This window comes from Dermacentor andersoni, chromosome 1, assembly GCF_023375885.2.
Source record: "Dermacentor andersoni chromosome 1, qqDerAnde1_hic_scaffold, whole genome shotgun sequence".
In the NCBI taxonomy this organism is placed as follows: Eukaryota; Metazoa; Arthropoda; class Arachnida; order Ixodida; family Ixodidae; genus Dermacentor; species Dermacentor andersoni.
In genome coordinates this window covers 77082927-77108714 of record NC_092814.1, presented here as the reverse complement: position 1 = coordinate 77108714, position 25788 = coordinate 77082927, and the positions used below count along the sequence as shown (strand labels likewise).

At 43.6% G+C, this 25788-nt stretch overlaps 1 protein-coding gene across 5 annotated transcripts in view; it reads left to right on the top strand.

The window, feature by feature from the left end:
* The window catches only part of LOC126544054 (DDB1- and CUL4-associated factor 11), a 107072-nt gene extending 81509 nt beyond the window's left edge, over positions 1–25563 (top strand). For all 5 annotated transcript variants that reach the window (XM_050191252.3, XM_050191254.3, XM_055061623.2 and 2 more), the window contains 7 exons: positions 2238–2330; positions 13818–13910; positions 13976–14065; positions 14525–14588; positions 18621–18776; positions 22486–22592; positions 23900–25563. In XM_050191252.3, coding sequence (XP_050047209.1) covers positions 2238–2330; positions 13818–13910; positions 13976–14065; positions 14525–14588; positions 18621–18776; positions 22486–22592; positions 23900–23989 — 693 coding nt within the window. In that variant the 3' untranslated portion in view covers positions 23990–25563. The remainder of the gene's footprint in view (positions 1–2237; positions 2331–13817; positions 13911–13975; positions 14066–14524; positions 14589–18620; positions 18777–22485; positions 22593–23899) is intronic.
* Positions 25564–25788: the final 225 nt, after the last annotated feature.

Here is a 25788-nt window from a genome sequence, read left to right as displayed (position 1 = left end):
ATGCCCCTGCTTTTGTGCAATATTCCTCCCATTCTGTGCAGATTCCTCAAACTGTACCTAAAAATGACAGTGCTAGCATGACAATTATGTAAACATGACGACAGTCATGAAGACAGCAGCAGCATGATAAGAAACTATGACAGCGATACGCTGACATCAGTGGCACAGTGGCAACGGTGGCTTGGTGATAGTGATGGCACAGTGACAGCATGATGACTTAAATACTGTTGCAGTAAAATGTTGCATGCATAAAATGTTGCTGTATCCTATACTAAATAAAGTATCCTTCAATCAGGGCAATGACTACCGTTCCACAGCATAGCGGAACAGATTGATGAACAAAGTGAAACCTGTTTCAAGCTCTTCAGTGTTGTCACAGTAAAATAGTGTGACTTGCTCCTACACAGTGGACAACAACATGCTTTTAGTCAAGTCCTCTTATGGTGCATTGGCGTATCTTTAAACCTTAATTCAAGTGTACTTGTTCACGTTGGTTGAGTTCAAGTTGGTTGAATATCTGCAGCATCATCCTGGTTTCTCCAATAAGGGATTAAGTTTTAAGGGTTTTAAAACCAAGTGCTTTGCAACATTTTTAGGATGTAAAATGTTTACTGCATGTGAAAGGGAGAGGTGCTGTGTCACTTTACTACATACTGTAATGTGTGTAGCAGGTGAGCTAACAGTTTAATTCTACAGAACCATTCAAAATCTACTAATTTAGTGCCACTTGTCTTCAGCATTCTTGTTTTCTTTGAAGGCATGGTTTAAAGCTGTAATACATACATGCATAATTGTAAGTACATCTCCTTAATTGCCAAGTAACTGTAGAGGAAGAGGAAACAGATCTCATAGAAACAGATCTTTTGGTGAAGCACTGGTGACTTCATTGTCTCAGAATACAGTCAAAGCTCAATGTAACGAACATGGAAATAAGGAATTATTAGATATGACAAAGTAAATCTAAAATGTTTATCACCGATATGAGTGTCTAAGGGATACATGCATATAACGAACATTGGCTATGCCAAAAGTATTTTCCTGTTGGATGCAGCACTGTTACAATGAGCTTTGACTGTACATCTATTGAAAAAGATGGAAGCAGGTGATGAGCAACCATTGGTTTCACTGGGAACGGGGAAAATGGTAACAGTGGCAGTGGTAGTGAAGTCATCTGGTAGGTGAATGATGTAAAAGAAGTCACAAATTCTTGTGCTATACTTGAGCGACTGTTGCTTGAAGAAATAAGACTGTTGCATTACCCACACACCCACACAACTTCCACTACTTTTGTCATGTGCCTTTGTATGTCGCACTGTTTCACTGCTTCTCTTTCCTTGCTCTGTCACCCTCAATCCCCAATTGCCCGAGGAAGGACATGCCACCTCACATTCTTTCCAAAGGTTGTGTTAGTGCATTAGAGTGTTTAGATTTTGTGTACGAAAAGTTAGGGGACGCAAACCACCGTACACAAAGGTGCCTTTGGGTACCCAAATCAATTTCTGCATGCAGAATCTAAAACTCCGTATTAAAAACCTTTGTGAGGATATGTATGTGCCCATCATCGTTTTTATTACACCGTTTCCAGGATAAGCCAGTCCCATAACTTGTTAACACCTTGAATTTTGGAGCTGTAGAGTGATCTATACAATGCCAACTCGTTTAAAAAAAAGTGCGGAGCAAGCTGTATGATAAAGTGAATTATGTGGAGCTTTGTGGTCAAAGGAATGCACAGGAGCAGTATCCTTCACGGAGGTCCAAGCCTCTCGATCCCCCCCCCCCCCCCACATGCCTTTGACACATTCACTGCATGCCAGCTAACTGCAAAACCATCAAAGCTCCCAAGCATCCACTCTAGATTGCATAATTAATTGTGAAAAAACACAAAGCTTGCCCAGCTATTCGGAGTTCTTATGTTTGGTTGGCCATATAACATTGTTCCAAAAGGCTTTACTTTCATGCTCAGCTGTGTGATCTATAGGATATCAACATTGAGGCAAACTAGCATTTTAACTCAACAGTGGGTTGCCCTTCTTGCCCCTGCCACCTTCTTCGAGTTCTTATGTAATGCCATGCCAATGACATTGCATGTACATTAGCCATTTGATTTTAGTTCCACTTTCAGAATCAGCGTATACCACAAACTATTCCTCAACCACACTAGAGTTTATTGCTTACACTTACACAACACATAGAATGTAATTTGTGTCCTTTATACCTGAAGTACCTTTTTCTTACAGATACGTGCCCATGATGGAGATGTCAATGCTGTTGCATTTGCTGACAAAACCTCACAGATCCTCTTTAGTGCAGGAGATGATGGCCTTTGTAAGGTGGGTAAAAAGAAGACTAATATTTTAAAATGTGAATGGAGCTGTTTACCTAAGGGTGGAAGCGCTGCACCAATTGCACCATCCTACGCCAAGCGATCCAGGCTGAATCAACCTGCTCCAAAGTTGGAATTTTGAAAGTAGCTGAATTTAGCAGTACGCGTGCCTTCAGTGGCAACCATGTAGCTGTTGCCATCTGGTACTTTGCGTTCAGCAAGCGAATTCAATCGAACTTAATCCATCTTAGAAACCGTGTTCATAGATTGACAAATGACGAAACCCACCCTTCGAAGACACGTACACAAGAGGAGAGAAATGACAACCACACACACTGGGGTTAGCAGCAAAGTTTAATGAAACATTTGGCTCAAAAAGAAAGGAAAACCAATGCGCACATACGCCATACAAAACCAGGCAGTCATAAAAAACATCAGAAACATCGGTGAATGACACATTGTAAAGACGACATTTTTCAAAAAACGCCACTTCTTTGCAAGATAGCAGTAAGGAGAGTGCACTCATGCACTGATTGTGACTGTGTTCTTGGATTTGGTAAGCTTCAATGACCTCTCTTGCATTTCGTGGCTCCCCTATCAATAATTTGGGTATCTTCATAAACAGGATGGCAAGTTCGGCAGTGAGTCGCCAAGTTTGCCCCTTCACCTGACACAAGACGTTTCATGTTCTTTCAAGCGAACATTGGCACGGCATCCCATCTGTCCGATGTACACTCTACCACACAACAACAGTATGCGATAAACAACATTGGTGGTGCAGTCTGTGAATTTTGAAACATGGAAATTAGTGCAAAGGCTCTAAGGTTTCCAATTTTCAATCCTGGCACAAAGTCTTGAAACCCTACATGGCACCGAGAACACAACTCGTACCGTATTTACACGAATGTAAGTCGACTCCCCCATATCGCATGTGACAGGAAAAAAAAAAGAAAGCATACCCGCAGGCGCATTCCATAACGAAAATTTATTAGTAGCTGGCATGGTCACTGGACTACTACTACTCAGTGCTGCTACGGTCCAACAGCACGTCGCCGTCCAGCGAAATTCCACATTTGCATACATAAGTGCCATTTGCATACATACATAAGTCCACGCCGAAAGCACCCAACCACTCAGAGCCGTCAGGGAGGCTCTTTTAACATGTCCGGTTGGCGTAAGTTCGCGGTCTTCTGCTGCCAACCACTCGTACTCACGGCGGAGCAGGTCCTTAAAATGCGAAGATCCAAGCTTATCTCATGACCATGTCATACCTCACTGGCAGGGACCGATCACGCATTTCGACAACGAACGCTGCAAGCTTGGCCTTCAGCTCTGGAAAGCGTCTCGACTTCGGCCCACGGAAACCTCTTCGCTTGCCGTCACAGGTGAAAATTTTGCTTCGCTGCCGTCGCCACTCTCGCACCACCCATTAAGAAACATCAAACTTGCAGTCCGCTACGCAGTTATTTGTATCTTCAGCGTAAAGGATGGCAGCCCTCTTCAACACCGCTGTGAACATGCGCCGAATGTTTAGTGGACTCGGAGCACTCGTGACAACTGAGGAAGCACAGAAGCAGCACGTGGCCGGCAGTCGAATCGAACGCATGAAACTAAAGAGCTACAGGGAAAGAGAAACACGTGAGCTGTAGTGCGCGAGCCGCGAGCGGTGTCTGCTCTTCCATGAACTATCTATACTCCCCGCAAGTGCCGCTGTTCTGAGGGTACCGCCGCTAATAGAACAGCAGCACTTCCATGAACTATCTACACCCCCACATGAGTGCTGTGTGTGTTGTAAAACTCTCAAAAATGTTGAAAAACCCTTGCGAAAAGCGAACAAACACGCGGGATAGTGGAAAGCTACGGGAGGGGCCGTAGAGCAAGCATAACATTGAAACTGCGTTTTAGCTCCCCTGATATCCCATTGATGTCGCTTTTTTTTTTTTTTGCGGTGCCATGTTTTGGTTCTGATTGTAAGTCGACCCCCCCACTTCAGATTTTCAGATTTTAAAAAAGAGGTCGACTTACAATCGTGTAAATACGGTATGTTATGTTTAGTGGCAACTTTTTTCACGTTGTGTGAAAGCTTGTGGATGTAAGGAATAACTTCCACTCACTTACATTCCTCATTTCCACGTGTGTGTACCCTACCCTCCGTTTCTTTTTTCAACCTGTTCAAATTAGTTTAGGCTACTGCCTTTCAAGTGTTATCAGGAAGGCCAGCTGCCTTTAGATGCTGGATCTGCTCATCAAAACTTTGCTGCATTGAATGGTGGCAGCTTTTCTTGAGGGGATTATTAAAACATAGTGCTACTATGCCTCGCTTTACTAATTTTGAATGTGAAGACGCAAATGGTAGAGGCTGGTTCTTAGTGCAGGGGGCATACATCCAGCAAACGTGTCCGGTGTTAGAAAGGTCAGTTTCAAGTCTGAAAACCTTATTGCATTATCTGATGCCAGTTCCTTAGGGAAATTTAAAGCTTTGCTGCATGCTTTGAATGAGTTAAAAATGTCATATGATGCCACATCTAAGTCCGTAGAATTCTTCAGGTTTAACAAAATTTCAAAATCATCACCTGAAGACCTTTGTCACCCTATAGTCAACCAACGAGCAACTCAAAGCATTGTCAAATTTAGAAAAAAAAAAATTTTCACAATACGGGTAACACGTTGAACCTAATATAAATTCAGTTCTTTTGGACAAAGTGTCCTCAAATTCATTGAATGTCGATGACAAGTACAGTCGACCAAAAAAGTTTACGGACCACAGGGTCTCAGAAAATGCTAAATATATGAGCAGCCTTTAAAAGTAGCCAGTAAAACCGTACATCACAATGTTGTTCGCATATACCAGTAAAGGCTGGAAATGGGAATACCAGGCTGCATTTGGAGGCTGCGGAGATGTTCCGCTTTTTGTCAGGTCTCTTGGTCCGTAAACTTATTTGGTCGACTGTACATGGTTATAAGCTGCAGGAATGAGAACAGAGACGCCACAAGCGTTCTGGAAAGAGGCTGCTCCATTTTCTTCCATAAGCTCACAAACCTTTACAAACAGTTCGGCATGTGGCACTGAATAGAAAAGTTCTTGAGTGTCCACGGAGAACGCTGTGTTAGCAACAGGCTCTTGTTCACGCAAAAAGTCAATGACACAGTCCGAAGATCTGACGGCAAAAGGGTCTGATGTAACTAGAGTATTTAACTGGCGTTGTAGATACAGTCCCACCTGTTGCTGCCAAGTTACCTTTCTCCGTCACAATGGCTCTAAGAAGGCAAACAACTTTGTAGGTCTTTGCTGCAAAGAAGATGGTCAGCCTGTCTGTCTTTGTCTTGCATACTTCCTTTCCTAACTTTTCCAAGCTGAGCTCCTCGAGACCATGTCTTGACTTTTTGGGGTTTTAGGATTACTTTTTTGAAATCCTTGTCAACCACTTGCATAGCTTTTTCCGAGAACAATCCACGCGGTAGCACCACAAAACGACTTTCTTTATCAGCCTGTAGAAGGTTAAGGTCATGCTCACGGAAATAGCGAATGACTGGGCATAGTGAGTGTTCACCACCTTTGCATGGCCTCTCACCTGCTTTCAAAAGGGAATCCACTCCCTCGGAAATACAGCGTTCCTTTTCCTCCGACGGCACTTTGTCGGCGATACAATGCGATAGGTCATTGAAGCTTACCAAATCCAAAAACACGGTCACAATCAGCGCATGAGATTTTACAGGACAAGAAGAAATGCTAGAGTTTTGAATGTTGAATTACAGAATGGATGAAGAACACCAACAAATGTTTGCTAGACCAGCATGCCTGTATAGTGAAAAAATCTATTATCCTCTTTTCTGTATGAAATAGTCTTCATGGAAGCTGTAATTCTTGTCAACAAGATGTGCTGGCAGCGGTAAGGGCCTGCTGACATCCTTCACAGAGGAGTAGAGGTGACAGCACGACACTTGTGGTTTCGTCTGTGCTTTTCCGATACTACACACATTTTCTAATTCCTTTATTGCCAGTGAGGTAGCTGGGAACAACTCATTCGCCACATTGTCAGAAATGTGAAACCATTGTCTGTCGAAAGCACTGTCACAATCACACAAGTCTTCAAAAAAAAAAATGAAGCATTCCAAAATAGTTCCCTACATTGGTTCCCATTATAAAATTATTCATTTCCAAGTGTGCCACCACTTTGTTTCAGTTGTAAGGTAACACCACTTCTGTGCTGCATGTTCGCAGCACTGCTCGCTGCATTTCAAGACTTGTTTGAATTAACTGGTGCACAACCAATCACTTCTGATTTAAAAAGCAATTGATGTCATTGAATAATGTATAATTACGTTTGATCACGTCCTCTGGCAAGTCGGAATTAATTTATCGAATCGACATGCTTTTACTTTATAATGGATATGTGTGGCAGTTAGGCAGTGGTGTGCAAGGAGGACCAGCGAATTGACAGCGACAGTGACCATGTCTAGATGTCATTCTTTTCGAGGGGGCAATTTGGAAAAAATAGTCAGCATCAGATTTTTCACACTTCCTAGGGACCGCGAAAACACCCCTAAAATTCGGCAGTTCAAGAAAATGAATGCATGCTTTTTACTGCCAGTAAGAGCTCAAATTGCCACAGGCACATCTCAAATAGCTCTGGAGGCCTGTCAGTATACTTGTTAGGTGTATTGGTGCTCTTACTGTGCCAGGAGACGGTGAGTGCACACGCATACACTCAAACCCCATGATAAAGAAAGCCTGAGACAACAAAATCCTCGCCACAAAAAAAAGATTTTCATATCCTGGCGAATGCCCATAGGGTTCAATGCATTTTGTATCTCTCGACAATGAAATGTGACTAAACTGCAATCCCACATCAATGAAATCTGACAACATTAGACCCATTTTACCTACCTCTGTAATGCCAACAGAGCGCAAAGAATGCCCAAATCCAATTTGTCACCACTTAAATTGCGTAAAATGTCATCACAGTATATTTGCGAGGCAAATGTTTACAAATATAGTTGACGTTCTTGACAACGGACTACGATAATCCAGTGAAAAGGCCCGTTATATCCAAAGTCCGTTCTAACCAAAATTAGGGTCGCGGTATGTTAAATAAATAGCGAAACTTCGCATATATTGCTTTGTAACCCATAAACGAATGTAAAACTATATGTATCAGCGCATGCTATGGCATTGCGAATGTACGTAGTGGATGAGCATAGAGCAGCGGAAAATAAAGTATTCAAAGGCAGAGAAGGTTCACATCCTTAGAGAAGATAAAATGGTGAGTAGCCACTTGTGTCATGCCTGGACGGGTTGTAGGCGAAAGTAACAAACAACAAAGTAGCATCCCAATCGTGGATGTCTGATGTAATTAATGTACATTGAAAGCGTATGTCATAGTTCAGTTCAGGCGCTGTGTGAGCCCATTCAGTTGCCGGTGATAAGCGGTCGTGAGCTTGTTGCTGGTAGAGAATGAACGAAGGATGTTCTCGATGACGCGGGACAAAAAGTATCTGCCTTGTTTGGTCAGAAGCTGTTGAGCGCCGTGATGCAAGATGATGTCACAAAGAAGAAAGTCAATGACATCCGTAACTCAGCTGGTTGGGAAGCCACAGGTAATGGCGTATCGCGTCACTTAGTTGGTTGTTGCGTGATGTCGAGGTTGGTAAGGGACCAAGAAGGTCAAGCCCAACATGAAAGAACGGTTTGGTGGGGATGTCAATAGGACGAAGCAGACTGGCTGGAATCATAGCTGACCACTTGCGCCGTTGGCATTGGTCACAGCTAGTGACAAATCATTGCACGGAGTGGTAGAGCCCAGGCCAGAATAAACGGCGCTTGACACGATCATAAGTACGGGTTACACCAATGTAACCTGCGGTTGGCTCATCATGAAGCTGGCGGAGAGCAGCTAACGGCAGATGGGCAGGCACAACGATAAGGCGTTCAAGCCATCAGGGTGCATATTGTGGCATTATAAGGTGCTGTCGTGAAGGCAGAACAAGTGGAGTAAAGTGTTGGGTGTGGCAGAGCTAAGACTCTCAATGATAGAACGTAAAGCCTAGTCGTGGCGTTATTCATCACCTATATTAAGCAGGTCCGAGATGGACAAGCTATAAACGTCGATGTCTTTCTCTGTGACATCAGGGGAATCCACAGGATGCCGTGATAGGCAATCAGCATCTTGATGAGGTTGACCAGACTTGTACACTACCTAAAAGGAGTATTCTTGGAGGCAGAGAGCCCAACAACCAAAGTGGCCAGTAGGGTCTCTGAACAAAAAAGCCAACAGAGGGCATGATGGTCAGTTACAACGGTAAAGGTGCGGTCAAACAGGTAAGGACGAAATTTGGCTACAGCCCAGACAAGAGCAAGACACTCTCGTTCTGTGATTAATTCTTCTCCGGTGCAGACAGGAGATGGCTAGCATACGCAATAATGCAGTCCTGTCTGCACTGATGCTCGGTGAGGGCAGCACAGATTCCATGTTCGATGGCATCTGTGGGTGCAGTAGGATCAAAATGCGCTAAAATAAGAATAATCGTGAGGGCATCGCTAAGTGCTGAAAACACAACAGCTTGGAGCAAGCCCCGTGTAAAAGTAATGTCTTCTTTGAGGAGCGCAGTAAGGGAATGCACTATGGTCACCGAAATTACGGATAAATGGCGGAAATAGGAGCACAATCCAGTGAAGCTTCATGCGTCTTTAACCAAACAAGGTATAGGAAAATTTTTCACGGTGTGAACTTTTTCAGGATCAGGCAGGACACCCACCGCATTGACGAGATGGCTGAGTCCGAAACACCATCTTGAGGAGTTGAGCTGGAGGCTGGCATTGTGGAATACCTCGAGAATGGTGGAGAGACGCTGAATATGGCTGTCAAATGTTGGTGAAAAAACGACATTGTCTAGGTAACACAAGCAGGTTGACCATTTGAAGCCACGAAGAAGTGAATTCATCATAGGCTCGAATGTGGCCAGCGCATTGCAAAGACCAAAAGGCACGACTTTAAAATTATAAAGGGCATCCAGAGTTGCAAACGCATTTTTTTCACTGTCCATAGAATCAACAGCAATCTGCCGATAACCTGAACAAAGGTCAATAGACGAGAGTTAATGGGCGCCATGAAGACAGTTGAGCGCGTTGTCTATACGGGGCATGCAATAAACGTCTTTCTTCGTTATCTTGTTCACGTGTTGATAATCAACACAAGATCGTCAGGTGTTGTCCTTCTTCTTGACCAACACAACAGGAGATGCCCATGGACTAGAGGACGGTTTGATGATGCCCTTGGCCAGCATTTTCTCTACTTCTTTTTGGATTATGTCGCGTTCAACGGTGGAAACCTGATAAGGGTGCCGGTGAATCAGTTTTGCATCGCCAGTTAGGATGTTCTGCTTAACAACTGTGGTCTGACCTAATGGGCAATTTTCGAGCTGAAAGATATTGAACAGGACAGCAAGACCCGACGAAGATCTGCTTGCACAAGCGGGAGGTCTGCAGATATTTTTTAGAAATCGGCACATAGCAGCGTGATGGCTCTGAAACAGCCTGAATCACTCCAAGGGCCGTCAACGGCTAACACAAGAATATTGCATTCCTGCAATGATTACATGGTGGCAAGCGTGGTACCAGCAGATAGCACATGGGTAGATAATCCAAAGTTCTAAAGAGGCAGGCAGGTTTTGTTTCTGCATACGGTGACTACAGTGTGCGGGAGGACGACAGTGTACATCAGGACCACGTCGAGAATGGGGGAAATAACATATTCACCATTGCACACAAAAGGAGAGGGGCTTGAAGGGACGTATGTTGCAGCTTGCGGTGGCAGATGGAGGAACTCTACAGAACACAAGTATCTGGGAGTGTCGGATATTATATGGGCGTAAAAAGGGACTTCCAGTTGAAAAATACCTGTGGAGCAGTCGATAAGGGCTGAGTGCGTCGAGAGAAAGTCTAGGCCGAGGATCATGTCGTGAGGACACCACGCAAATACAGAAAATAAAACAGTGGTCTGATGGCCAGCAATACATACTCGGGCAGTGCACATTCCAAGAACGGCTGGCATGCTGCCATCAGTGACCCGTACTGTGCGCTGCATAGAAGGTGTAATAACTTTGTGGAGCTTAGTACAGAGAGCAACACTCATTACTGAAATCTGCGCTCCTGTGTCTGAAGGCCATAACGGTAACGTCGTCCACTTGAATGTCCAGAAGGTTTCAGCGCATAACTGCAGTCAACAGAGGATTTCTATGTCGGGTAACTCCCGGAGCTGATGCTCCGGGAGCTGCAGGGCTTAGTTCTTTCATGTATTGGAAATAATGATACTGATACATATCTTGCCAGACTATCATGATACAGATACAAGATACCTAAAGAGTATCTAAGATAGTATCTAAAATACATGTGTCTTCGATACTGCCCAGCATGACTGAACTCCTGTGTAGCGACACCGGCCTTTCTACCTAGTCCCCAGCTTGAAATGGTGCATTTACAACATTGCACAGTCACCTCAGATTGCCACCTTTACTGCGCCATTTCAATCCCATGGCTCCCACAGAAGTTCACATGGATGCCAGTGGTTTAGGACTTGGGGCTGTGCACGCTCCGCACAAAAGTACAGCGAATATGTAGTAGCCTACGTGAGCAAGACACTAACCAAGGACGAATCGAATTACTCCGTTACATAAAAGGAGTGCTTAGCTATCATTTGGGCCCTTGGAAAATTTCGACCATACCTGTATGGCCATCCCTTTGATGTCGTTACCGACCATCACGCCCTATGTTGGCGGTCAACATTGAGAGACCCATCAGGCCGCCTTGCCCGCTGGGCCCTCCGGTTACAGGACTTCGACGCACGCTTTGTCTATCGGTCTGGCCATAAACACACCGACACGGGTGCTCTTTTGCTCGCCCATATCAAGGGACACAACTTGCCTTTCTGCCATCAACTCGATGTTTTCATCACCAGCGCTCATCGATATGGCTGCGGAGCAGCACAAAGATTTGTGGATTACTGCTCTTTTGGACTGCCTTTCTAACCCCTCAGCGACTTGCCCTTCTCATGTTCTTCACCGTCAAGCTTCTCACTTCGCGGTATGGAATGGACTGCTCTATCGTCACAACAACGGTCACAAGTGGTTTTCGTCCCTCGCCACCGCCGCACAGATGTATGCTCTGCTTTCCATGCGGACCCACAATGCACCCACGCTGGCATCTTCAAAGCTTACATCAGGCTATGCTTGTGCTTTTATTGGCGTGGGATTAACACTTTTTTCCAGAGTACATCCGCTCATGTTCAGCATGCCAACGCCACAAGTCTCCTGCCTACAATCCTTGTGGTCCCTTACAGCCAATTCCGTGTCCCTCTCGGCCATTCAACTGCGTCAGCGTCAACCTCTACGTCCCTCTGCCCTGCACACTCCTGGGAATCACTGGATTGTTGTTGCCATGGGTCACCTGACACGTTATGCAGAAACACCTGCCTTCTCAACTGCCACAGCCCGCGACGTTGCGTCCTTCCTCGTGCAACACTTCTTACTTCGCCATGGCGTGCCCCGGGAACTTCCGAATGACAGAGGACGTGTCTTCCTTTCCGAGGTAGTTAACACACTCCTTACTGCATGCCATACCGTCCATCAGACCATTAATGCCTATCACTTGCAGACTAATGCCATGTCTGGGCGATTTAATTGCACTTTGGGTGACATGCTATCCATGTACGTTGCATCCGACCACACCAACTGGGACCTCATTTTACCATATATGGCTTATGCCTACAACACCGCCTCACAGGCCACGACAGGCTTTTCCCCATTCTTCCTCATATATGGCCATGAACTTTCCTGTACACTCCACATGATTCTCCTTTACTGACCTGATCCATCTGAGTGTACGTCGCTGTCTCGGGCTTCCAGATACGCCGAGGAATGCCACCAGCTCGCCTGCTCTTTTACAACTGAAGACCGACAGCGAAAGTTCCGTCACGATGGCGACAGACACGACAGACCCACCAAAGCATATCAGCCGGACTCTTTAGTCTGGCTCTGGATACCTTCGACCACTCCCAGTCTTTCCTCTAAACTCTTCGCCATGTACCACGATCCCTACCATGTCTTGCAACAGACATCCCCTGTCAATTACATCCTCGAGCTGCTCACGCCATCCGCTGACTTAAAGGGGCACTAGAGGCAGACAGTAAGTCAAGCTAAAGTGATGCATTAGTGCTCGAGAATCCCTTAAGGCACCAATATTATTGCACACAGAGCCTTAGGAATCGAGAAATTGAGGTAAATGCAGGACACAATTAGGGACTCTCCCAGGACATTCAAGTGCTTGCCCGATGATGAAGGCAATCCTCATTTATGTTCTGTCACCAGTACTCAACCACTTGTTATAAAAACATCATTGTATTGCATTATAAGATGAAAGAAAATGCTACTTGTCCCGTTCTAATTCATTTTTAGAAAGTAGAACTCATTGACTTTACGTTTGACAATGACGCGGGCAGTTGAAAGGTTTCATTTTCACTCGACTCTGCACCACCCGTGCTTTCGCGTTTCAGTAGTTTTGTTGAACTGCTGCACTGGATTTGCTGCCTCACAAAACTCGCACAACCTGTACGTAGCAGAGAATACCACTTTCATGTGATGTCGCAAGATGCCCGAATGGTTCACGCCACTTGACCAAAAGCAGCTGCAGCAGTAAATCCACCGCTCTGTCTTGGTTCGGTTTCTCCATGGCCGCGTGTTTGCGTTTTGTGGAAAAACTGTACCGCCGTCTGTCGGCCGCCATTTTACTCACTGACAGCAGCAAGGGGCGGTGATGGGTGTATGCAACGTCAGCGTGCCCCGGTTGGGGGCAGGAGATTTGAATTGCGATAAAAATATTCGGACCCTTCAGGTGCAGTTATCTCATAAACTAAGTATTTCCTTGGCACGAAACAAGCGTTGCAAGGTTTCTGGAACGGTATTTAAACAGTCCACGTCGACTTAGTATTTGCCTTTAGTGTCCCTTTATGACATCATGGATGCAAGATGGTGCATGTACAGCAACTCAAGACTCAAACCGTACTACAACCCAGTCATCCTCTCCTCCTCTTGAGTCGCCAGGATGGCACTCTCTTCTCTGAGGGGGAAGTTGTGAAGAAGACAGGTGTTTGCTTCGGGCAAATCGTTAACGCCTTGCTCGGGGATAGAGCTTGCATGCTCAGTGCCTGATGCTCGATCAATAGACCTGCCTGTCTATCATTGTGGCTTTGTAATTAAACCGCATTACATAATGAATGTTTGATTGTGTTCTGGCAGTTTAGTTTACTTATTCCTCCATTTTCTTGCCATGATCCTTGGTTTCAAATTTTGCTAATGCTATGCTTTGAAAAATTGATGAAACACTATAGTGCTGTGTATAGATAATGAAGTTTTAAAAGCCAGGTGTCTTGTGGGGAAGTGCATGCATATGTTTGTAATGTGTTTCTCTCTACTTGTGCTCTCTTTTGCATTATATTGGCAGGTTTGGGACCGAAGGACGCTTAGTGAGAGAGATCCTAAGCCAGTGGGTATCCTTGCGGGACATAGCAATGGCATTACCTTTGTTGATTCTAAGGTAGGTTATTAGGCACCTGAGTAGTGCTGTTGACAGTGTGTGTAATACTTCTGTCAACTTTACAGAATGATGCCAGGTACCTCATCACAAACTCTAAAGATCAAACAATCAAGCTTTGGGATATGCGAGCGTTTTCGTCCAAGGATGGTATCCAGGTCTGTAAAACAAATTCTTTCGCAGGTTCTTATAGACAGCTGCTTGGTTAAAATAGTATGCCATGTACCTCTCTTTCTCTTGCCATTTGGTAACACGGCCATATAATATCACTTTTTGCTCAGAAGGTCATTTGGCACTGTGACTTTTGCAATTTTGCAGTATAGTACTTAGAAATTCTAGTCAGTGAAACAGCAATTATCGAGGCATTTGAAAATTTGGGACAAGCTTTACTCCAACTGAACTACTTCATTAGCTCGTAGTTTTGTGGATGCAAATTGGCAACCGTATGCACACATTGATTGCTTACCATCACACATGCAGCACAGCTTTAGGGCATACCAATGTGCCAAAGTGCTTTAGATGCAAGACCATGGCCTATTGCCAGTTTGAGTTCTTGCACTGTTCACCTCCTGCAAGCAATATCACAATTTTTTATTTGTGTACTTTTTGTGCTTTAGGCAACGAAAATGGCAGTAGCCTGTCAGAACTGGGACTACCGGTGGCAACGTGTACCCAAGAAACGTGAGTAATTGTCTGGAAATTCATTTTTATGTGCAGTGAAACATTGTTAGTATGTGCCTGGTGGGAACATAGCATAACCACACTGAAAACCTTAAAAAAATAACACTGAAACCACACGCATAGCCACACTGAAAGCTCTCCAAATAGTTTCACTCTCACAAATTGAAAAATTGTCATTCATATCATTGTAGCAGAATGAACAAGGGTACTCACTTCAGCAGCACAGGTGTCTGTGGAAAGGTGACTCCATTTAATTGCTGGGAAGCATGACTTTTTGTATTTTATTTACACCTATGTATTGACTAAATGACGAAAAGAAGTATAGCCCAAAAATAGCCATGCAGTCGAAGCCAAAATTTTGACGCCAGAGGGGATAAGTAGTAGCCCAATATGCTTATTAAGTCTGGCAACCCTACCAGCAAATACGTAAAGGTGCCGCCCACAGTAGGGTTGATGGCGATAGGCTGTGTTTATGCTGTGGCTGCTATTGTGCCTCCAGATTCAAGTCAAGCAAGAAAAAGCTTAATGTAGGTCTCGCGCCTTTTACAGAAAGCTGCAGTAAGAAACATCATATATGTTATACTCAATATCAAGACACCAAGGATACCTTTTCTTTAATAGGAAATAATTATGTATATGGGAAAACTAAAAAAAAAGATATTTCGTCTGACCTCGTGCATGCCACACACATTCTATACTCGCGGAATAAAACACGTCAGTTTAGGACTAACTAATGTGCATACTTTAGCTTCCACTGTCTTCAGTTAGTGTGACAGCGTAATTTCGGCTCGTACACTTAGACCAAAAATTGGAGGACACTTAAGCTTCGCCTTCAAGAGTGGAACGCGATAGCGTTATCGCACCCCGTTCACACCACCTACTCAAACGCGCTACGCCAGCCAAACGTCGCGATCGGCAGAGATAGCCGGGCCACGACGCACTATGCAGGCGGACGCGGTCATGGGGCGAGTGGCGCGCCACGTGTCGGGGCAGCGCCATACATTGCGAGGAGGAGGTCTTCTGTGTTTGCCGCAAGATGGCTCTGCGTGTGCGCAGAGCGCAGAAGAAATTTAGCGGAAACGTACTTCGCTACTTGTGAAACTGCGACTTCTGTAAGTTACATGGTCATAATTACCGATATACACCGCAGTATAACTTTCTGCGGCACGTTTCTAAGGCAACACCGCATTCACTAGAGGTGATTTTGTCCCGTTTAGAAGGAGCGAACTCGTGGCTGAGTGGTAGTGTCTCCGTCTCACACTCCGGAGACCCTGGTTCGATTCCCACCAGCCCATCTTGCAAGATGTTTTTTATTTATGAAGTGCCTTCTGGGATTTATCGCTCACGGCCAACCCCGCTGACGCCGACGACACCGGCGTTTCTGCGACACGAGCTCCTTAACGCTGTCGCGTTATAATCTCCGTCACCTTTAGTGACCAGATTTGTAGCAACATGACTTGCACTCTTGAGTAATTGCACATACGGAGTTTTTAATTTAAAGTTCTTCTGTAACGTTTCATTCTCCGAGTACAGTACAAAAGCACTTGCACAAGATTTCAGCAACCAGTAAAATAAAAAATCTAATAAAGGGACAATGCTTGTAATGAAACATTGTAGAATACGTACTGGCATGTATGCAGAGTCAGAGGCTAAAGCCTGATGTTAAGGAGCTGCATCTGTGGTGTGGCAACCAATAATGTAATTGCGTAGATATGTATTTGAAGCACTGGTAAAAGGAATGTTTGAGTTAATAAGTGCATTTAAAAGCATTGGTAGCATGCAACAGCAATGTCAAAGCCAGAATTATTGCTGTAGTGATCCCTGCACTCTCCATAAAAATCTTTTGTGGCATCAAAAACACTGTGCATCAAGGCAGTTCAATGAAACTCCATGTGATAAAAAGTGATAATGGTACACACTAACTGGTAGTCTATGGCAGGCCACTATGGCCTGAGCATTCAGCCGATATATTAAGCTCTATGGAGACTGGGTCAGGGATTCACCGCACCTACAGCGTAACTGTTATTACCTCGTAAATGGGGATGAGGCACATAAATAACTTCACTACTTTTTTTAAACAGTTTGAATGAAATTTGCAATTAATTTATTGTTACCAGCTGATTTCAAAAATGCAATATGTGTTTTCCTAGTATAGGTATTTTATGATACCCAAAAGAGTTCGTTCTTTGTTTATGGCCTAATTAGCAAATTAACATAAACTTTCACGGTAAACTACGACACAAAGAAGTGATTCTGAATGTTCATAGTAAGCTTATTGTTCTAGGCGATTTTGAAGCAAAGTTATAGGTTCTAAAGCTTAGTAATAAAAAAATGCCCACCTTAATACTAGAGAAGTATCAAGGTGGGCAATATTAGTGCAAATTTCATTTAATTTGTTTAGAAAAGTAATAACGTTCTTTTAAGTGCCTCGTTGTGGTTACATATTAATGTAATGACATTCTACTGTATTGCAGTGAATGCTCCTTCTGGTAAAAACTGCTGTAATCATATATATTAATTTTGCTTTGCATTTTTGTGGCTTTGACCAGGCCTTAATTACAACACAATAGTGATGAACATACAAGCACTATGTTCAAGCTCAATTCTGGAGCTGTGGCACACTTAGAGGCAGTTAACATTGTTATACAGTAAAACCTCATTAAACCATACCCGCTTAAACAGTAGTTTCCTTTTAAAAGTAGTAAAGTCAAATCCCCAACTCAGCAGCCATTGAACATAATGTGTTTTGTATCCGCATAAACCATACCACCTTATTGCGTACATATTGGTTACCGCGTAGTGTTTCCACTTTTCGTTGTGCTAACACGGCAGTGCGTCATCTCCACCGGGCGGCCCGGACCTCCAAGCGCTTTGTGCGTTTGCGCGTGAAGCCACATCAACATCAACATAATTTCGGCGCCGTGCCAGAGAGCGTTGTAGCATAGTTGTGGCGTTGTGCAATGAAGGATTCGCGTCATGTCGAAGGTCGGATAAAAAAAGACGGCGAGTGCTCAACATAGAAGAAAAATTAGACATCGTTTGTTCTATTGAACGTGATACAAAGAAGTCGGCGCTGGCACGCGACAAGGATCTACTGTTGACTACGGTGTGTAGCATTTGGAATGTAAAGAAGTTGCTTGGCAGTGCTGCTGCAACCGCAAAGAGATGTCAGCTACAAAGTTTGACTTTTTGCCATCGTTGCCTCTGTTGTTGCCGAAGTGTCGACTAGCGACAGTGATGAGGACGACACAGAAAGCGACAGCACGGGCGATTCAGGCCCGACAGTGGCAAAAGCTGCGCGTTACATCAGCCTCATGAATGCAATCATCGCTATGAGAACAGCACCCCCGCAATGAAAAAGGCACCCCGCAACTTCTGCAGCGCTACCGCCCGCGTGCATGAAGAACATGCAATGCCAACGAGGAATCTGCCATGCGAGTGGTTGTGGAGAAGAAGGGGCTGGCTGAAAAGCTGGCTCGCAGCTTCAGTATGAGGCCGCTGTCATCGCTGCTAGGCCGCTGCGGGATCAAACGAAAATAACACTTCTGTCGCTCAAAGTGAATAAATACTGCATGTTTTTTTTCCCTTTCATCGCACTCTTTCCGAGTTCATTGACAAGTGGCCGATCTCATGCTATTTCGGTTAAGCAATACTACCATTTAGTACGTACTTTTTCCGAGCTCCGGCCTACAACGGTTTAATGAGGTTTCACTGTATATTGTTTTACCAAATTTCTGCATGGAAGTCAAGGATTTTGCATGCAAAAGTTGTTGCATACCTGCAACATTATCCTTAATGCTTATCAAGCTGCCTGGTGACATCTTTGATGTTGTACTAGAGCCATAGTCTTTTCAGATCATCATTTGAGGACACTTTTAAGTTGTATTATTGCATAGAGGGCCGTGTGTCAAATGAACTCTGCTGGTGTTTTCACTGTATTCACTTGCATGTAACATGCATTTATAGTTTGTTTGTCCTGACATTCTTTATAATGTTTTGACTGAACATGTTATTTTCTTGCGTTCCTTGAAGTTCTCGACCTCTGTGAAAAGCTGCCTGGAGACACATCTTTGATGACCTACCAGGGCCACACAGTGTTGCAGACCCTCATTCGATGCCATTTTTCACCTGCTGCCACAACAGGGCAGCAGTTCATCTACACTGGCTGTGCTTCAGGCCGCGTGGTTGGTCAGTGAAAATACTTCTTGCATATTCCAAAGCCTTCTTTATTTTTTTTCTGAGAAGTATTATCACGGACAAGAGAGTGTGTGTGCTCTGCTATGTTTGCTGATACAGACATGCCATCACAGGTTACACACAGTAATGATTCACATTGCTGCTTACATTTTATGGGGTATTTTGTTGCCAATATGACATCTCACTACATTTCTCTGCCAAAAATGAATGGCACTACAATATGTCATGATTACAATATGAGAAGGGCTTTTATCAATGACTGCAGATCTAATTCCCTTTTCATATTGCTTTAGCTTCTCGTTGGGGTTGTTGTTTAGGCAGCCTAATTGTTGTGACACTACTTGGCAAGCTTGTTCTGCTATCAGCTCTACCTTTTTGCCTGAAAGGTAAACTGAGCTCACGAAAACAGCTGTCTTGGCACAGTCAATTTAACTTTTCTCAAGTGCAGCCGTGATGGGATGTTGAAACAGCACATTCTATATTTATTTGCAGTGTGCACTTGCTGTCTAAAAGGTGTACAGTAGAAACTCGTGATAACAAAACCCCGCGAAAACGAAATATTTGCGTATCCCCGGCGAACGCCCATAGGATTCAGTACATTTCGTACCTCGCGACAACAGTGTTGCTGTGCTACAGTAATCCCACATAAACGAAATTTGCCGCAACGTAACCCTGCACATTACCTACTCACGCAAGGCTAGCAGGCTTCAAAATGTGCTCAAGTGTGATTGTTTTGCACTAAAATTGCGTAAAATACCCACACATTACACTTGCATGGGCGCCACCATTTTTGTTCACAAAAACAGCCAAGCACCAGGAGCGATCGTGTGAGCCGGAAACACGTCACGGCTGCCATGTTGTATGATTATCACCCATTCAAAGCGGCACACACATTGCCACCGACATGTGATGACGGTTTTTGCACACCTAGTGCAGTGCGTAACGTGCGCCTCGGTGAGAAAAATGCAGCTAATGCAAGGAAATCCACGTCCAACCAACATGGAATTGTTTATGGCGCTTGATATGGTGGTCGCAGCATGGAGCACCAGTAATCAGGCTGTGATGGAGCTATCGGTTGGGAATACGCATCCCTTGCTTCAAGAATGCCGGTTTTGGTGCCACTCCACAGGCATTGCGTGTGGATTCAGCGCTAGACATAGATTTGCGCGAAGGAGCCGGATGTCGATCGATAGCCTTCGGATATACGAGATGCGATCACTTTCGAGCTCGGCACTGGACGCATTGGCGTCTATGGGCGACAGCGTGCGCTGGAGAAATCCACGTTGTTGCTCTGCATCTGGTGTAGAGTTACGCAAAAGCTCGCAAAAGTTATCGTGTTTCCAAAAGCAGTTGACCGAGAATACTGCTCTACAGCAGCGCTGCCACTGCTGATCGATGCATGTGGTGAACTTTGTACTGTCAGCAATGCGGTTCTATATCATCAAGCAAAGTTTGCCAAAGTAGGCTCATGGAATTTTGATAGTAAAGTTCCATTCTGCGACGCATTACCTATTTGTGCTGTCTCATTTCACAACAACAAAATTCTTGCGAAAGCGAATTTTTTCGCTTTCCCCGACAATTTCGTTATTGCGAGGTTCAACTGTACCTTGTACAGTAAGAAAATCTCTGTAAAGTTTCAGTCAAATGCTTTGTACAAAGACACTCAACATTCGAAACTTCTAAATGGATGAAAGGAAGATGCTGAGGTGTATTGCAGTGGGATGAGTAAAGATATTCTATAACTGCCACACTGAATTGACAGTCAAAATATCAGACGCTGCAACCAAGATCCAAATTTATGAATATGCTTCGTCCACATAATGTGTAGGGACAAGAACTGCATAGGCAAGGAGACAGAGAGGATTGAAATTGGAGGGAAAATGAAGCTAAGTTTGCCTGAGGTGACTGTACATTATTTATCTCAAAGAAACTGAAATAAGAGCAGGTACATGGTGAAGTGTGAAAACAGTGGCATCCTGTTGAAACAAGATATAGTTATGAATAGAAAATTTTACACCTTTGTAGTTTTGTTTGTAGTTTTGTTTTGTAGACTAGCATGCAAATGTTGCTCAGTTTTGAGACAGTGCACACTGTGTACCATGGGAGTTTAGCATCCAAGCTGGTGTGGATGCCATCGTGGACTGAAAAACAGAAAACTTTATATGTTCCATTGTTGCATCATAAGCAAATTTATTCATTATGCACCCTGTAAAGGGATGGTTTCACAGCTGTATGTATCATGCTGTCATTTCACCTTAGCTCTGGGGGAATGTTTGGAGTATAGACAATTGTCACATAGTTTTTTTCGTGGAACTTGGAACGCCAATTTTTGGCTTTTCTTTTTGTAAGCCTCTGTTTAAAGAGCTAATGCCATAACATTTACATCCCCAAAAGCACCACTGATAAAGCACTTTGTAAGATTGTTCAAAGTACATGGTAAACTTTTTTATAGTGAATTCTAATGGCAGATTTGGAGTGGCCAACGAACTCTGCGCTGGAGTGGAGCACTCCGCTACGTCGGAGGTCAACAGAATGAAATCTGCGATTGAAACACAGGCAGTCCTGTCAGAGCAATTGGCAGGGTCCGCTAGGTACATCTACTTCCGAAAGCGCCCAGCATTCCTTGCGTTTGTCATCATTTTTGGCCTTTTTGGCTTGAACTCGCATGCGCTTTGTGTCTAGAAGATTTGTGTTTCATTCTAGCATCCTGCGCTCTAGTGGCCGTGATTGTGCGTCGGAAACATCGCAGATGCAGCAAAGCCTGCAATCAGTTCGGTGGCAACACATCGAGGCAGCCTGAAATGCCTTCGGAACTGCATTTCATCAACAAAAATAAAGGCTGGTAAAATGCGAACTTCCACAAAGGAACCGTTGTTACCTCTTTCCGAATACTGAAACGTGCAACCTTTAGTCTCTTGCTCGGCGGATGAAATGTGATCTCGAAAGCTTGCTTGAATACACTAGCTTCCAAAGCTTCTTCGTAGCTTGAGTCCCCGCTGGTCGATTCAGAACTTGCGCTAGATGAAGCAACACTCTCCACAAGCAGTAAAAGCGCAAGTTGACAATGTGAAGCACCACTCGTTGCTTCCAAGAGAGCACGATTCGTATTCGCGGGCGTGCGCGCCATATTGTTATGTTGGCTGTGGGTGGCCTGACATGAAGAGTAAAGAGTGACATCCGGTGGACTCCATCAATTTTTTGCGGAGTAGACGGCACTGCTCCATGGAGTGTATCTAGTGGTGGAGCTGCTCCCAATCCACCAATGAAAGATACAAGAGGCACTCTCAATTTTTCAATGCAATAGACTTGCTCCACAAGGAACAGGAAAACTACTACCGGATGTGCTCCAAATCTGCCATTGGAATTCACCATTAGATTTCTTCTCAAAAAGTTGTGTACAAGCCTTAGCCATTTACCTTTGCATGCAGTCTTGCTGCAAACAGGCTTGGCCTCTGGCAGATTTTTAAACAATACCATACTTTACTATCTTTGCATTTGGACACTATGTAAAGGAAATATTACTAGCCTAACCCAGTGTTGTGGAGGGGCACTAAGGTTGGAATAAGTTTCTACAAAGTAGTCAATGCTATCCGCTTCATTGTAAATAGGAAGCTGATTTCATGTGTGTGGTATTAATGCTTTCTGAAAGATGCGGCTACATCCAGTCATGTATATTTGACTTGTTCTTTTCTCTTTTCAGTCTATGACATTTTAACCGGAAAAGTGGCAACTGTTCTGTCTGGCCACAGGGGTTGTGTGAGAGATGTGTCATGGCATCCTTACCTGCCTGTACTGGTCAGCTCATCTGTGAGTACTTTCATTGCACAGATTGTATCGTCGAAGTTCTGTACATGTTACAGGAAGAAATAACTGGTTAAAATTAGATACTTCAAAAATGTGATTGACTTAAGTTAGCAATTACAGCCTTAGAACTGATGGGCCCCTATTGTGACCCAAATAGCTGCAGCATCTTTCTTGGCAGTGCTAGAAGATGGTGAATGCATAAAAGACAAGCCATATCATGTTGTGAACATTGATTTTCAACAGATTTTGAAATTAGAACAGCTGCTCACAATGAAAGTTATCCATACTTATTCAATTCTAGCGAGTGCTTTTTGGAAAAATATTGGTTTGAAAATTGCCTCGGACGCATTCAGATATGAAACGGAAACTGCATTTGCATTGTTAGCAACAGCCTGCTGTCAGAGCCAGCATCATCGCCATTTTCATCACAGAATGGCAGCAGAAGAAATTATCATGTAAGATGGCGGCGGTGGCACGCTATTTTCAAGTTTTAATAGCAAAAACCTTTTTAGTATGAAATATATTGTTGTATCCTAAGCCAGTGGCAACAGAGTCATATTCGCATGTTTTTGGTGCTCCAGAAACTGGCGAAGTAGTTAGTCTAGACATGGACCACTATCTCATTTGCTATTCTACATAGCAGAGTGGTTTGAGAAATGCAGGGTGTTAAATGTAGTGGACCATAAGAAGGGCAACCTGTTGTATGCAAACAACAGTAAAGGGCTGTGTGAGATTAAAGACGATAGATATAAAGTGTAAATAAATTCCTATTCTGTGAAGACAAATTTTGATCTTTCTGATTGCAAAATTGGGTGCACATTAGATTTGGGTACGCATTGCTCTCTGCTGTGAACCCATAAAAACTGGGTGTGCACTAGAATTAGATAAATGTTGCCCAGTGAAGCAGTGATATTTTACAGTTTGACGTTTTTTTCTGTTTCTTTTAATTCCACCCGCTCGATAATTCAATCAATTCCATCAGTCCTGTCAAAGTAGAATTAACGGAAGTTGACTATGTTTAGCGTTTGCAATAGTTAGCGTTATTCTAAGTAAAGGCTCATGTTGTATGTTGAAACACAAAAAAAAAAAAGTGGAAGAAGGCATGAATGTCTGCACCAAAATCATAGCAGAAACTGCTGTCATTTCCCAAGGTCGTGCTAAATTGTGCCACAATCTGTGACTTGGCAAGGACAGAGGCTTCACCAAGGCATTCAGTATCTTGTGCCTTGGGGCACAAATTTGTCGATGTGCAATTGATGCAGCAAATGAGCAAGATTATGCATGAAGCTAACAGCTGGTCTTGGTTTCAGTGGGATGGTTCTGTTTGCAAGTGGGCCTACAGCAGCGAACCAGAAAAGCGAGATTCAAAAGGAAAGCTTGCAGATGAACAACCCAAGTAACACAGGATGCTGGTGCAGCCTCCATTTTGAAGAGCTTGTTCTGAAGAGTCAACATATGCCTTACTAAAGTGCACTGGTGTCAGGTTAACTGTTTGCTTTTTTTTTCCGTTTTCTTTCTTTTTTTTTTACTGGGACCTGATGTTTTGTATCTTTACTTGCTGTTTCGTGCAAAGGGGATGTGGGTATGAACTGAATGGTGTGTTACAAAGTGCAAATGTTTAGTCAGTAATGAACATCAACTTGGGTGAACAATCTATAACAACAGGGCTCACAAGGTTTACAGCATTCCGTGGTACAGCATGCAGCTGCTTTGTTTTCTTGAGTATCACTTTCTTGATCTCATTGTAAACACCACAGCATCTGAAGAACCTTTTGGGTCCTGTGTATGTGACACAGCTGCTTATGTTTCTGGGGGGTATATTCTGGGGGGTATACTACTTGCTGTCTTGAAATAGGAGGCATGCTGACCTGCTGCTCAGGTGTATTGCTGGTTGTTACACTTGGAAATATGTTTTCGCTGGCTGTTAAATATGGGAAGAGCAATTAAAGACACTGCATTTTCCTTTAAGACATCATTTCCTTTAAGATCAGTAAAATAATGTAAACAAGTATGGCATTCATTTGGATCATTTATGTGGTCTGAATATAAATCATAGTATATATGGTTATGTTTCAGCTTGCCTAAATAGTTGGAAAGGTAAAGCATGCAAAGAATAAGAAATGTGCTTTTGGTGGGGTCAGAGGAGGAGGCGTCATTCACTGACAAAATTTGACATTGCAATTGTACCAAAATGTTGCACGCAGCACAGATTGCTTCCAGTGTGATATTAGTGTTGCTTTTTTTTTTTTTTCGTAGTGCAATATAGCTGTACAATATTACATCTTGTTTTATACCCATTTCAAAAGCGACTGCTTTTCATAGACCAACAGGCTATGACTCATCGCTACTTTTTTTTCCCCGCTTCATCCTTATTGGCTGCTGCTAGGATATTTTTCTTAAGGAACTGTAGGAAAGGGCTGTCGGTCTGTTTCCTACTCTGCTACACAAGACAAGTGCTTGGTAGAGAACCGAACTTTGATGCCACTGTTAAATGCATGGTCGCATTGGATTTACATATTGTTAACAGTTGCCTTTCTCTCACTTGCATCTCTCTCTATTGTTAACAGTATAGTCATAATTAAGTCACAAACATAATGCAGTCATTGTCATAATTATCTCTGAACAAAGCTTTAGTATGTTATTAGTGGGTATTTTGTGGTTGTATCATTTGGCTGTAGATGACTGCTCATTATCCTCTGCACAAAGCAGCTAACTGACAGCCTTGCCAAGTAAACTGGGCTGAGTAATTTCATTCGGACCTGCTTCTCACATTTTGATGAGAACAGGCATTCATAATTTCATTTCATGCAGTTGTGTGTGGGTTTGTTATACTTGAGTTCTTGTAGGTGCAATCCATCCAAGCCAGCAGCTCCATCTCATGTGCTTCAATTTAGAAGTGTTTGTGTGCACATTTTTTTACTTTTTAATTCTTGAAGCTTCATGTGAAAAATAAAGTTGCGTGTATCACATTGTTTCTTTTTGACATGCATGTTTTAACTCGACTGTATAGCTTGAGATTTGCCATCTGTGGCTGTTCGATTCCTATTAGATGCATTCACTTCCATGCATAGCAGGCTTATTGTAGGTAGAATGCCGCAGAATGTAGCATACCTGCCAACCCTCCTGGTTCGCCTGGGAGACTCCAGATTTTTTTACTAAACTTTCCGATTGTACGATCACTGTCTCATCTCCCGAAAAG